The 15,019-nt window shown below is 40.0% G+C and overlaps 1 protein-coding gene across 1 annotated transcript; it reads right to left on the bottom strand.

Annotated features, from left to right (window-relative positions):
- Positions 1-2,612: 2,612 nt before the first annotated feature.
- Positions 2,613-14,623, bottom strand: LOC141910771 (cullin-3-A-like). Its single transcript, XM_074801561.1, has 18 exons — positions 14,299-14,623; positions 13,595-13,792; positions 11,534-11,647; positions 10,746-10,906; positions 10,484-10,598; positions 9,789-9,968; positions 8,985-9,033; positions 8,749-8,891; positions 7,883-8,059; positions 7,153-7,323; positions 6,610-6,717; positions 6,396-6,520; positions 5,671-5,929; positions 4,712-4,898; positions 4,156-4,228; positions 3,812-3,881; positions 3,616-3,722; positions 2,613-2,914 (listed from the first exon to the last, which is right to left on the bottom strand). The coding sequence occupies exons 1-18, from the start codon at positions 14,356-14,358 to the stop codon at positions 2,890-2,892; spliced, it is 2,322 nt and encodes a 773-aa protein (XP_074657662.1). The 5' UTR covers positions 14,359-14,623; the 3' UTR covers positions 2,613-2,889.
- Between the last annotated feature and the right edge of the window lie 396 nt (positions 14,624-15,019).

The following is a 15,019-nucleotide window of genomic DNA, read 5'->3' as shown; positions in this document are numbered from 1 at the left end:
TTCTTTATACAGTCAAACATTGTTTAACTCCAGCCACAGGACCGTATCAGTGAAGGCGGTATTAGAAATGACGACCAATGAGTTGACATAGTATATACACTAAATTGGTTGTAATACAGGGTCCCTACATCTTGATTCCTTGAAAACTCCTTCTAAACCAAAAATGTTTTTCAAGGTCCTTGAATATCCTTGAATTTGAGCAAAATGCCCAAAAGTGCTTGGAAACTCCTTGAATTTTGAGAAATTGGCAATTTTTTGGCTCAAGGCCTAGTTATTATATACACAGATTCCACCTGATTAAATGGTTTACTGAGTAAAACAGTACCGATTTAGGAGGTGTCAACAGTAGTCGAGATATGAAAGTGATGCATACACTCCTCGAAATTTTCTTCTTGAAAAGTCCTTGAATTCTCGACTGATTTGTAGGAACCCTGTAATATCAAATGTGGATTTTCTTGAGCCTGACAAGTGCACGTAAATAAACACGTAAGTCTACACTTGGTTTTTAGACCCAGGGTTTAGCAATTCTACACGACACTAGAAACACTTATCATGTATAAAACTTTAGAAAACCTCGAACAAGAAGAGTGTACCCTGTGTTTGCGCGAAACAGCTTTTTTGCTTGTATTCATTCTACCGAAGCCGCAGCAAGTGTTGACGCTGTGAATGCAGGTTTAAGTCGAACCCACATCCATTGTCTGTAAGACGGATGCAATGAGCTAATGTAGACGTAGCTTATGGTTATGACCCCTTAATAAATATAAAAGATTTTTTTAAAGAATTCAAGATTTTCTTCCATAATACAGCGAGATGGTTTGGTGCACTATGTAGGATGTGTCCGCATATATAGTAAAACAGTAGACTTGTTGCAAAACTTGCCAAGATTCCAATGACGCAAAGCAAGATAAACAATAAACAGAAGTAAAACACCGTTTTAAAAAGAAGCATTCATCTTTATTTTATTTATATATTTTCCATAACAGAATAATTGTGCGGGAGTCATCGTTGACTAACCCCCCCGAATTCATACACGCATACGTACATACATCTGACAACATAGAAAATGGACCGAATTTATTTCTTCAATCAATCCTAGCCGCGATAATTATAATACAGAAATAATCTGGCTCCGCGTGCGTGCTGCTGCTGCTGCTGCTACAAACATCGAAATTATCAACTTAAAATTAATTCTCAACATCGAAAAACCGCGTTCAGTTTCGCGAAAAAGTTTCCGCTTAAAAACGGTCGTTTTTGAATTTGTCGACCTCGTTGAGAAAACGTGAAGCAACTAAATGAAAAAAAACTTTTTCGTGAAATTGAACCCAGCACAATTGGAACTAATATTCGTTACTACACCAACTGAGGAACAATGAATGCAGGCGGTCCGCATCCGCTATGCATGAATTACGGTTTTATAACACATTCCCGTAGACATTTAATTACCACACGTGGAAAATCAAGATCAAAGGAAACCTCCCATAGGGTTCATCAGGGGCGGATCTAGGGCCCGATTGGTGGAGGATGCACCCCCAAAATAGGGAATAGGGATCATTCATTTTGTAAATGTACCAGAAATACTAGATTTTTTCAACCTCCCCCCTGTACGCACATTTGGCTATCTTTTCATATACATTAAACATTACAATACGCAATTGCACCCCTTATGCATACATAGCAAGGAATGACCCCATATCATATATTTGAAAGGGCACCCCAAAAGAAGGATCACAAAATATCGACTAATTTTTGGAGATAGCGGAACAAGCTTATGAATGTTAACTCTTTTAGGCATCAGTTTAATATTTTTCCCATGAAATTTCAGGGCAACTTTTCAATTCAATTTTTGGGTGGGTGCACACACCCCCTGCACCCTTACCTTGGATCCGCCCCCGGGTTCATTGAGTACGTAGGCAAGCCGTAGCTAGGACCAAACAGTCCTGTGTTCATAGCTACGGCTGAACCTCGTTACAACGAACACATTTCCATCGTTTAACTGTTATTCTTGAGAACTCATTACAAGTTGTAAAACTGATGGCAGCTACTGCAGGCGTGACGAGAGGCCCCCCGATACGACGAAAACTAAACAAATCATTTTATTAACGGCGTTTTTAAATATAAATATTTACAAAAACGAAAAAAATTACTGCTCTGAATTAAAATTAGCCGCGCTCAGTTAACGGGCGCGTGGGCGGGTACATCCCTCCACATATTTTTAATACAGTAATACATTTACCGTAAATATATATATATATATATATATATATCGAAGAGAAGCCGTTGATTCGTGTAGTTCGAGCAATAGACAATAGAGGGCAGGGTGTGCATGACTAGCCAGATCAGTCGATATCGCAGACGCGGCGGCTAAAAAAAAAAAACCCGCTCGATTCCGACCGATTCGTCGCGGAGATATTATTTACAGTCCATCTATACATAAATGTACGTAAAATATGTTCAGTCCGGAATTCGCGCGAACCCGGAGTAATTCCCGCCATTCCTCGAAACAGATCCGATTCGAGCGGAGGAGTCTACCGTATATCTAAGGGTATATAGATAGCTGTACAGTTTCTTATTTACACGTAGTAATAATAATAATAATAATAATAATAATAATTATAATAATAATTTTAAACGTTCTCACTGAATGAAAGAATCCCCCGCGTGAACGTACGTAGATCCGAGACCGCGTCCTCGTTTTCTCTCTACCCCCTCCCACCCGATCGCGGTTTTTACAGTTTTTTTTTTTTTTAAATAACGAACGCAGTAGGATTCTCTGTATAGTTACACGGATACACACTAGACGGCGTGATTGAGCATGTATCTTGTCACACCTGGTCACGCACACTCGATCGGACACTCGCGCGCGCTCGTGCACACTTTCTAAAGATGTATCTATGCCACGTATGTATAGACTTTCCTGAAATATACAAAATACCGAGATTAGAAACTCGGTTCCAAAATTCAATCATATACTAATAGTGTGAATTCAAATCATAACTCGGGGCCCAGTTGCACAATCACGGCTTATCATCAGTTGCACGGACATGACTCAGATGTAAGACAAGTCTAAGATCATTTTGGTTCTATAACTAACTTAACAACTTGAGACCAGTCTAAGCTCATTTTGGTTCTATAACCAATCTAACAACTTGAGACCAGTCTAAGCTCATTTTGGTTCTATAACTAACTTAACAACTTGAGACCAGTCTAAGCTCATTTTGGTTCTATAACCAATCTAACAACTTGAGACCAGTCTAAGCTCATTTTGGTTCTATAACTAACTTAACAACTTGAGACCAGTCTAAGCTCATTTTGGTTCTATAACCAATCTAACAACTTGTGACCAGTCTAAGCTCATTTTAGTTCTATAACCAATCTTAACAACTTAAGACCTGTCTAAGCTCATTTTGGTTCTATAACCAAGCTAACAACTTAAGACCAGTCTAAGTTCATTTTGGTTCTATAACCAATCTAACAACCTGTGACCAGTCTAAGCTCATTTTAGTTCTATAACCAATCTAACAACTTAAGACCAGTCTAAGCTCGTATGGACCTGTTATATCGTTCTCGCACAGAGTTATACGAGAGCTACGTCATTAGGTATTATTGAATACTGACCTATCCTCGGGAGTTCTCGCTAGATAATCACGTTCTATTAAACCTTCTATACGTTTCTTGATAACTACAGGGCTAGGAAGGAATCGGGCTTTTAACTGCTCTGTAACCTGAAAAATAGAACAACCGCTCGGTCAGAGGGGGTTTACGGTAGTACACCGATCTCACCACCAGGGGGAGTAGCCGTGCCAGTACGTACCTCAGCGACTAGAACATTGTGTTGCATCTTTTTACGTGCTTTCATTATGCGGACGATTGCAGCTTCTATTGTGAACACCGAGGTCAAGGTCAAAATCATACGAAAAATTAATTCAATTATCAAATACAAATATGTTACTCTGGCAAGTGTGGAACCACCAGGTGTCACTGGTAGCTAGTATGCGTTTAATTTCTTCCAAGTTAAAAACGAATTAACTTTTCTCGTAAAAGAAATAAATTTGACATATTCCGACATTGAACTGACTTTAAGTCATGACACCTGGTGGTAAAACTTTCATCAGTCACGCCACCTGGTGGCACGATTGATAATACGTAAAAGGATATTCATGTTTTCGATCTTCGTCGACTTTATTTCGCGTTTCCTTGCGTTCCGGCTCTGATTCTCCTTTAGCAGCAACTATAGAAATATTCAAAATACAGATTGAGAAATAAGAAACCCTTTCAGTGCATATTCACCGCAGTGCGGTGTATTAAACGGTGATGGACTTTGCTTATACACCGCATTGTGCCATACAGATCTCTTCTATTGAAAGATGGCGGCAGCTTTTAAACAAAGCGCAACACCACTCAAACATAGTGAAATATGAATAACTAATGATACACCGCACCGCAGTGTAGACACATTCTAGAGGTATGCTTGTATACAACAGACTGGGGTGGAATTTTCTAAAATTTTCAAATTATCTCCAGCAGGGCCCGGTTTAATAGACAGGTATTAACTCTAACTTCAATTCATTTTCAATTGAGTTAACCCCCAGATTAAAGATGATTCCAGTCTATAAAACCGGGCCCAGGGAATTAATTAGTCAGTACTGAAAGGTTTAAGAGGATGGTTAAGAGTGGAGGGGGTTCTACAGGGTGGGGTTTGTTTCGTACGTACCAGTTTGTATTTTAACTCTGAATAACCGTGAAGTGAACTGGTCGTTAACGCCGAACACGTCGGTCGCCGCGATCTCTTTACCCTTCGGTTCTTTGCAGAGAATTCTCTGCGTCATTTTACCGAGCGCCAACGATTGAATCGCTCTCATTAGATCGCGTTCGGGAATATCGGTTTCATTCTTCAATTCCTGCAATCGAAGCGTCGTCCGTCAAATATCATCAACATCATCACTTATCATTTACGTCTTAATCAATTTCATGGTACTTCATGAAGGCAGACGATGCGGTTGAGTTGGGGATCATTCATTTATTACCTACGCATAAAATTCGAATTTTTCTACCCCCTCCCCCTCTGTACGCAAAATCGGCCATTTTTTCATATACATTAAGCATTACCTTACGCAATTGCACTGACCCCTCCCCCTCCCCCAATGTGTACGTAATAAATGAATGACCCCTTGTTCAAAACGATTTGTCAGTTTTCTCATCAATTCCAGGGTTCATGGGTTCGAATCCTGCTGATGGAAGTATTCCTTGATTGATGGTGGCCTCTCCCCCTTAACGTACCTGAATTGTTACAGGGTGGTGCCAATTTCTGCCCATTTACAAATCCCCCGAGTTTTCCCTGATTGTTTCATGCTATTACATGAAATTTCCTGAGTAAATCAGAGAAATTTCTTGCTTTAAAATGCTTCAATAGGTCAATAGCATTATACGAATTCCCTTAGTTTTCCAGGTGATTTGTAAAATTTGTCAAGAGTTTTCCCAGATTTTTTCTAGATTTTTCTGATTTCCTGAGTTTTCCAGGTTATCAAAAGGTTATACAGGTCAGTGGCCACACCCTGTATTAACAACACTCTGAGAGTGGCGCAGCGAGTTGAGGGGAAAAGAATTTCTTGAATCTGCTTCTAATAATGCCCCGAGTGGAATGAAAGTCGTGAGTGACAGTGAGGTACTCACCTCGTATGTGTATTTATCTCGACTATTAAACAGCATCAGTATACACATCTGATACGTCGATACTTGTATTATGTGTTTCCTCGGTCCTGATTTGCCGGTCGATGCACCGGCGCCACCTGCGCCGTTATCCGCGACCACCGTCGTCGACGACGACGACGAATCGTCTTTACGAGGTCCGAAGAACGTTGCGTTCAGATCGGCCGAACCGAGCTGCGGTTGTAACGTTAGCTGTCGACCGTTGTGTTTTACTAAATAAAACCTACAAATTATAAACAATATTCATATCTATATTATAATTACTATATTTATAATTATAATTAATATATAGATGAAATAATCATCGAAAATGAGAATCATTTGACATCAGATATAAGAGTTTAATCGAAAATGAACTAAAATCATTCTAACTTGGAGAGTATTTCGATATTCTCGGGAGATCTGAAACTTGTCATTCTTACAGATCAGGGAATCCAAAATTCCCTGATAGTTCTTTGATCCTTGACCGAAATTCTGATTAGATCGTAAAATATCCTCCGTGAGGCTGTGATCAAGAGGTTCCTAGTGCCACTCGTCAACAGCAAGAACATGAAGACACCAAAAACTCTAATTCCCTGAATTCCCTCTCTCATATTTGACGAAAAATATACCGGTAGGGAAAAAATTAATCCTGAATTCCCTGTTTTTCATAATCTGTAAGACCTCAGCATTCAGAATTGCTACTTTACCTTCTGAAATCGTCGAATGCCGTCCTAGGAGCTAAAGGTATCGTACATTTCGGCGTGGCCGATTGAGTCGGCCAAAAACCAGTCGTTAATACCCTGACAAAGAGATCAACGCCACACAAATTCTTCTGCAATCAATAGATAATCATTCTTCATATTTGAGCCTATAACAATACAGCGCGATCGGGAGAGGGTGGCTGCGATGTAGTTAACTTACGGCGTTAGTTTTGACGTGTTCTTTAAATTCTTCCATCGTTGAATTTGAAACCGTCATATCTTTAAACATTCCTTCTAGTTTCGACGTGAACTGACAGCCGCATTCCGTCTACAAAAACAACAATTTCATGTTCTAGTACAATAAGGATATCAATCTGCAGCCTGTAACCTCAGTGCCCTCTCTCAGATATTCAATACATTATCAAAATTCTTTCAATTTGTGATCGTCCACACTTCGCATGTGGTTGATTGAAAACTTTTAATCGAAAATGAACTACCAATATCAGACATACGACATTTTATCAGCACACTTTCATTAACTGTTTGTCCACACTTCACATGTGTTCAGAACTTCATCTGAGACATTTCTAATTGAAAATGATTTACAAACACCAGATATTAGATATTTTACCAGCTCACTTTCAAAAACTGATCGTCTACATTTCACACTACAATAGTGAAAGAGTGAAAAGATTTTCTTCCAGGCAGCGGATTGATAACATTGAACCCCTATATAGACACAAGGCACTTTAAAATATTCTACCTTTAATTTGGAAATCATATTTTTTTCCGAATCGTCAGAGACACTTTTATTCAGCAGTAGCCGTTTCGCTAAATGTTGTTTATAATATCTCTCGAATACGTCTTTCTCTTGTAGGAATCTGAACAGCACCATACTCTTATCCAGTACACTCTCGATTTCCTGTTCCGTCATCTGTCAATCAGGAAATAAATACATTCAGTTTCCATGCTGGAGCTGATCTATCAGGGATTGGGGTTAACCACCAGGGCCACAGCCTGTGGATCAAGGACAAAGGAAGGTATGGCAGCCCAGGCCCCAGTTCTTCTTTAAAGGATAGGCTTAGGTCTCATGAGTTGAAACATTGAGAATAAACTATCTTTAACTCATAAGTCAAAGCTGTTAAAGCGTTTGGTCAATGGTTTCCTATCATTCCCAGGTTCTCTTTGGTTCGAATCCTGATGGGAGAAGAATTGTTCGGTCAAAGTTTTTTTCCTCTCCAATATATTGGGAAAAAGAACTTAAAACCTGCCAACAATGCACAGGGTGGGTCTAGGGGCTCAGAGTATTGAGTGGCCCGAGTTGGTTGAAGGGATGAGAAACTTGAGTGGCACTTCATGAGATTTTTGAAAAATTTAGAAGATTTTAGAAATTTCCCAATTTTCATGTTATTGGTATAGGGCAATGAGCTTTGCCTGTTCGACCTCATATCAGGTTGAGACAATAAACCCGGTTGGAAAATAACCGTACTCACCCCTTTGACGCCTTTTTTCAGTTTGTCGTCGATGAATAGCGATAGATATTCCGGCGATTTTGTGTTTAAATTCACGAAATGTTCGAAATCACTGGAAATCATTTGTTTAAACTGCATATCGTCGTTGAACGACAGGTGTAGAAAATGATCGAATCTGTCTTTCAAATCTAGAAGACTCTAAAGTGAGAAATAACAGAGAAAACAAATCATTACAAAAACACCCAGCAACAGTTCAGGTAAAAATATTTGAAGATTTTGGAATTGAGGATCTACTTTCAGAGACTTCCCAACAATCAGGGGACAGTAAACCATTTTCAGAGACTGTTCCCAAATATCACTAAAATATCACAGTAAACCATCCATTTTCAGAGACTGTTCCTGACAATCAGGGGACAGTTAACCATTTTCAGAGACTGTTCCCGACAATCAGGGGACAGTAAACCATTTTCAAAGACTGTTCCCGACAATCAGGGGACAGTAAACCATTTTCAGAGACTGTTACCGACAATCAGGGGACAGTAAACCATTTTCAAAGACTGTTCCCGACAATCAGGGGACAGTAAACCATTTTCAAAGACTGTTCCTGACAATCAGGGGACAGTAAACCATTTTCAGAAACTGTTCCCAAATATCAGAGGACAGTAAACCATCAATTTTCAGGGACTGTTATCGACAATCAGGGGACAGTAAACCATTTTCAAAGACTGCTCCTGTCAATCAGGGGACAGTAACCCTTTATCAGACTCTGATAAAGGGTTACTGTCCCCTGATTGTCGGGAACAGTCTCTGAGAGACTGTTCCCGACAACAGGGGATGGTTAACTATATATCTGACCGAGACAGTAGTAAGACTGTAACGAGACTGACCTGTATATAAGTAATAGCGTTTTTGCCCTCCTCCTCAGCGACTAGTGCTTTACCCTGTTCTCTAAGATACGCACTGATACAAGCACACATCGTACGCAATCCATCAGGTACACGAATAAATAATTTATACATACATCCTAAATCTGTAAAATACAACCGATACAATATTCATGACGACGATAATTTCAGTGGCAACAAATTTCTCTATTGAATGTTATCATAAATCAATGACCTACCGTCAGTTTTGTTGTTTTTGAGCATGTGAACAACACCTGAATTTTCCATCTTGAAAAGAAAGAAAAAACTTCGAATTCAAATCAGTTCAGGATTTCTAGCAATTTTGAATTACTCGAGTAAAGAGGGATCAATCTTATCGCGTCGATCTTCAATACCATTATTGGGTTTGGTAAACATTAAAAAACACAAATTTTCGCCTAAGAAAGGGGACCTGTTCAACTTCATGAAGCCCAAATACCGGTTAACACAACATTTCAACCGGTAAGCTAGTTTTTGTTCCTAATTCGATTGTGCATTATGCACAGACGAAGAATTTGTCAATTTATGACCCACCCTTAAAACCTTTACCCTTTGTATGAATCAGGATCCAGTTCCGCAGTTGTGAATTAGAGTTCGTTCTCAACTCGCAACTGTGGAACCGGGCACAGGATCATTAAAGTTTGAAAAGTCCGATGTTTTTTAACTCAAAGAGTCAGACGTAGAACCGGATCATTAGTTTAAAGTGTCCGATGTTTTTCTACTCAAAGAGTCAGACGTAGAACCGGATCATTAGTTTAAAGTGTCCGATGTTTTTCTACTCAAAGAGTCAGACGTAGAACCGGATCATTAGTTTAAAGTGTCCGATGTTTTTTACTCAAAGAGTCAGACGTAGAACCGGATCATTAGTGTAAAGTGTCCGATGTTTTTTTAATCAAAGAGTCAGACGTAGAACCGGATCATTAGTTTAAAGTGTCCGATGTTTTTTTACTCAGAGTCAGACGTAGAACGGGATCCAGTGAAGTATGAATCGATGAATCACTTACTTCTACTATAGTTTTCATATGTTTACTGATAAGTTCCTCCTCTAACACCTGAACGATCGGTTCCTCCGTTGTTTTATCGAGATAATGAGTCGCTCGTTCGGCCTCTTCGTTAATACGACACTCCACCTTGTTTATATAAACCGACGCGCTGTTTTCGGCGAGAAACTTCTGACTTTCGAGCTGTGAAATGGGAAAATTTCAAAAATTCAAACGTTGTCAGTCGAGACCACGGACTACCTGAAAGCTCTAATTGCGGTAGCTTTTATGAATGAGATTTATTTGAAATCAAAAATAGTAGTTTAACCCTTTCAGTGCCGACTAATCAATACCCCATAGTGCTGGAGAAAATTTTGAAAATTTCCCCTTGTGTGTTGAATAACGGGAATACTACTATAGTGCGTCTACACCGCGGCGCGGTGTATCGTTATTTACTAGTATTTCACTATGTTTGACACGTGCTGCCATTTTTTAAGAGAGGTAATTACTAATTACTAATTACATCAATACACCGCAGTGCGGTGTTTTAGCAAAATCTATCACCGATTTATACACCGCACTGCGGTGTAGATGCACTGAAAGGGTTAATGGACGATGAACTGGAAATTATTAAAGATTTTGATATTTCTGGGAGAATCTGAGTAGAAACTACTCTCAAAATAGTGGTCACACGAATCTGGTCTGATTTTATCTGATACCCTATAGAAATCGGCCGATTGTTTAAGGAATGGTCGTTCAAAATCTTCTTCGTAAACGGAACGTGAGTCGATACCAAGCACCATCAACATCTGACACGCATTTTTCACCGCTCCTCTACAAACAAAACATATTACAAATAGTTTTTGGACGAAAAATTTTTTCTGACAAAATAAATTTTTCCCCTAATATTGACTAAAAAAATTTGAAATAAGAATTTTTTTCCATAATTTAACAGGTAAATTTCTTCAAAGTTTTGCCTACCTGTCGACGACTTCGCCTCTTCGTTCCTTGGCGACCATTTCTAACAACGTCGTCTGCAGATGGTCACGGATGACGGGATAACGCACGACTTGATCGCGGAATATGATCAGTCCGAGATTATACACGTTGTCTACGTTGTTTTGTAAAACGTAAACTCGATCCTGAAATGGCGATAACGGGGTTAATCGTAGCGATCAGACTCGAGGGGCAAAATTTTATACTCCTATTTCCGGAATCCTAAGAAGAGTTCCAAACATAACCATTGATTAAACACTACTTCCGAGTTGTGACGATACGTAGAGAATCACTGGATGACTACAATTAGGTTATAGGCCTAGTCGAACATCAAATAAATAAATCATTAGCTTTAAGGAAACTTTCTGGACTTCATCTTTCTTGTTATATCATTAATAAGAAAATGCATTTGCAATCAAATCTAAAATCCGGAAATATAATTTAACTTGGAAAAACACAATAGATAGCAATATAATTCCTCGGTTCCAAAAAGTAGGCTTACAAGTCACTTTCAAGGGTCAGGTGCTCAAAAGTTTGTTAAAGATAACCAGTGGATAAATACCACAATTCACTTTCAATAGTCACTATGCCAACTATCCACTGGTTATCTTTAACAAACTTTTGAACAACTGCAGCAACTGGATTTTACCTAAAAAGTAAGTACTAATCAGGGTCTAACCTTAATGTTTCCAAAGTAAGCGCTTAACAGAATTTATCAGACTCGCTATAGGCCTATTACAAACATCACTACTTGTGCTACTCGTATATCTTACCATATACATGAGAATATCTCTAATCATCACCATCGATGTTTGATGATCGTTCCACGACGAGTTCAACGTTTGTAGGAAATTATTGTGTAACGCAGTTAGAACATCTTCACGAACCTGAAAAATACCTTTAAATTTCACACACAGTTCTGACTAAATAGAGGAGAGCTCTGGGCCCAGTTTCACAAAAAGGATTAAGGCCTAAATCGATTTAAGATAAACTGAATTAATGAAGAAATTAAATCGATTTAAGAGTTAAACCTTTTTGTGAAACTGGGCCCTTGGGTTTATCATGGAAATATCCACATCACTGATTTAGTGATCAGTAACTCCTGACTCAGTGAGGAGGGTGGGGTGGTTGCCCTTAGTCCAGTGAGGGGAGGCTGGTTGTAGTAGATATTTACCTTACTGATTAAATGATCAGTAAAAACCTCCCTGAGTCCGGTGAGGGGGAGGGGGCTGGTTGTAGTAGATATTTACCTTACTGATTAAATGATCAGTAACGACCTCCCTTAGTCCAGTGAGGGGGAGGGGGCTGGTTGTAGTAGATATTTACCTTACTGATTAAATGATCAGTAACGACCTCCCTGAGTCCGGTGCGGGGGGAGGCTAGTTGTAGTAGATATTTACCTTATTGATTAAATGATCAGTAACGACCTCCCTGAGTCCAGTGAGGGGGGGGAGGCTGGTTGCAGTAGATATTTACCTTACTGATTAAATGATCAGTAACGACCTCCCTGAGTCCAGTGAGGGGGGGAGGCTGGTTGCAGTAGATATTTACCTTACTGATTAAATGATCAGTAACGACCTCCCTGAGTCCGGTGAGGGGGGAGGCTGGTTGTAGTAGATATTTACCTTACTGATTAAATGATCAGTAACGACCTCCCTGAGTCCGGTGAGGGGGGGAGGCTGGTTGTAGTAGATATTTACCTTACTGATTAAATGATCAGTAACGACCTCCCTGAGTCCGGTGAGGGGGGAGGCTGGTTGTAGTAGATATTTACCTTACTGATTAAATGATCAGTAACGACCTCCCTGAGTCCGGTGAGGGGGGAGGCTGGTTGTAGTAGATATTTACCTTACTGATTAAATGATCAGTAACGACCTCCCTGAGTCCGTTGAGGGGGGAGGCTGGTTGTAGTAGATATTTACCTTACTGATTAAATGATCAGTAACGACCTCCCTGAGTCCGGTAAGGGGGGGAGGCTGGTTGTAGTAGATATTTACCTTACTGATTAAATGATCAGTAACGACCTCCATGAGTCCGGTAAGGGGGGGGGGCTGGTTGCAGTAGATATTTACCTTACTGATTAAATGATCAGTAACGACCTCCCTGAGTCCGGTGAGGGGGGGAGGGGCTGGTTGTAGTAGATATTTACCTTACTGATTAAATGATCAGTAACGACCTCCCTGAGTCCGGTAAGGGGGGAGGCTGGTTGTAGTAGATATTTACCTTACTGATTAAATGATCAGTAACGACCTCCCTGAGTCCGGTGAGGGGGGGGGAGGCTGGTTGTAGTAGATATTTACCTTACTGATTAAATGATCAGTAACGACCTCCCTGAGTCCGGTGAGGGGGGAGGCTGGTTATAGTAGATATTTACCTTACTGATTAAATGATCAGTAACGACCTCCCTGAGTCCGGTGCGGGGGGGGGGGGAGGCTGGTTGCAGTAGATATTTACCTTACTGATTAAATGATCAGTAACGACCTCCCTGAGTCCGGTAAGGGGGGGGGAGCTGGTTGCAGTAGATATTTACCTTACTGATTAAATGATCAGTAACGACCTCCCTGAGTCCGGTGAGGGGGGGGAGGCTGGTTGTAGTAGATATTTACCTTACTGATTAAATGATCAGTAACGACCTCCCTGAGTCCGGTAAGGGGGGGGGAGGCTGGTTGCAGTAGATATTTACCTTACTGATTAAATGATCAGTAACGACCTCCCTGAGTCCGGTGAGGGGGGAGGCTGGTTGTAGTAGATATTTACCTTACTGATTAAATGATCAGTAACGACCTCCCTGAGTCCGGTGAGGGGGGGGGAGGCCGGTTGTAGTAGATATTTACCTTACTGATTAAATGATCAGTAACGACCTCCCTGAGTCCGGTGTACAGTTTTTCACCGTGTTTATGAAGAACCATCGTGTAAGCGTTTCTGTATAACTCCTCGAAACTCAGACCGCTGTTATTCTTCTTCTGTATCTCCTGAATCGCGTTCTTTAACGAGTTCCATATGTTATTCACGTATCTCTCGTCCATCGTCATCTGAAATTATGAGCATCGTTCCAAATTTCAAATTAAATCTAACAACTGTGTATCGTTAAACAGCGTTAAGATCGTCGAAGTGGTCCATCACTTAATTTTACGGTTACTGTTACTGAAATAAGATTTAAGGTCCTCCAACATGGAGCAGTCCATCGGACCTAAAGAGGGAACCATCTCCAATGCACAGCAGAAAAAAGTAGCAACCATTCTCACACAAACAGGAGGGCCCTTCTACAACAGCAGTCCATCAGATCAAACAGTGCAAGGGGAATATGGCATATGGCGGGGACGTATTATTACCACCGCGGTTTGGGTTTTTCCTCTCTTCAATCAGTCCTCACTTCTCTTGTCCTCACACCTTGTTCGCGATATCACCATACACCATATAGCTCAAGTCATTTGAGTCATTCATCCAGCAGATTCCATCCAGTCTCGGAAAGGCGCGCGACCGACCTACTTATCTCTGCTGTAATCTTTCAAATTTAACTTTGCTGTATAATACTTACGGGGAACGCACGAATGCGCATTTTCGTCTCCTTTTTCCCCGCTTTATTGAGACCACTCATCTTTACCAGCTGATAATTTTCGCCCGTCGATCAATTAAAAACTCGGATGTCGGGAGTCCAGTCCAGTCGATCGGAGATCAGAAATGTCAACTTTCAGCGACACGGAAACTGTTGAATTGTGTATTCTAAAGTCTAAATAAATCTCATATAGCGTGTGATTAAATATTCAACCATTCCATGTTTGTTTTTAGATGTTTTCAGGTGTTTTCTCGATGTATTTTGAAGGTTTTTTTTCATTTCCGAAAACTTCATTTATTTTTGCCACATTACATCCCCGAAGAGCTGGCAATGTGTACATACGCGTGGAGATATAAACCCGAAAATGCTATGAATCACGACGAAAACGAAGTTTCCTCGACAAAATTCGGTTTTAACTTAATTTCTGAAATATTTAGTATGAATTCAGGTTATTTTGAATAGATATCTCGCTTGTTTTCGTGATAAGTGAAGTGATGGAGCGGATGAATCTCGTGACGGAACGGTTGACCGCACATTCGGCTGCTAAAAAACGGCGGAAACAAGAAATAATTAAGTTAATAAATATAATTTTGCTCAATTAATAAATTATCAAGAAAATAAAATTTTCCTTAACCTATCCCTCCTAGAAAGTTTTAAGATAATGAATATTTGATGAAAAAATTTATTCACTTACGCCGATTTT

Source organism: Tubulanus polymorphus, chromosome 9, assembly GCF_964204645.1.
Source record: "Tubulanus polymorphus chromosome 9, tnTubPoly1.2, whole genome shotgun sequence".
Classification (NCBI taxonomy): Eukaryota; Metazoa; Nemertea; class Palaeonemertea; order Tubulaniformes; family Tubulanidae; genus Tubulanus; species Tubulanus polymorphus.
Note: the sequence above shows the minus strand (reverse complement) of the source record. Positions and strands in the feature narration are given on the sequence as shown.

Bases quoted from the DNA above. Each gene is read 5' to 3' on its own strand.
- LOC141910771 (XM_074801561.1), bottom strand. From the start codon at position 14,358: ATGAGTGGTCTCAATAAAGCGGGGAAAAAGGAGACGAAAATGCGCATT. The intron at 8,892-8,984 runs GTAGGTCATTGA...TGTATTTTACAG, and splicing joins CAAAAACAACAAAACTGACG to ATTTAGGATGTATGTATAAA. The intron at 6,718-7,152 runs GTAGAATATTTT...TTGTTTTTGTAG, and splicing joins ATATGATTTCCAAATTAAAG to ACGGAATGCGGCTGTCAGTT.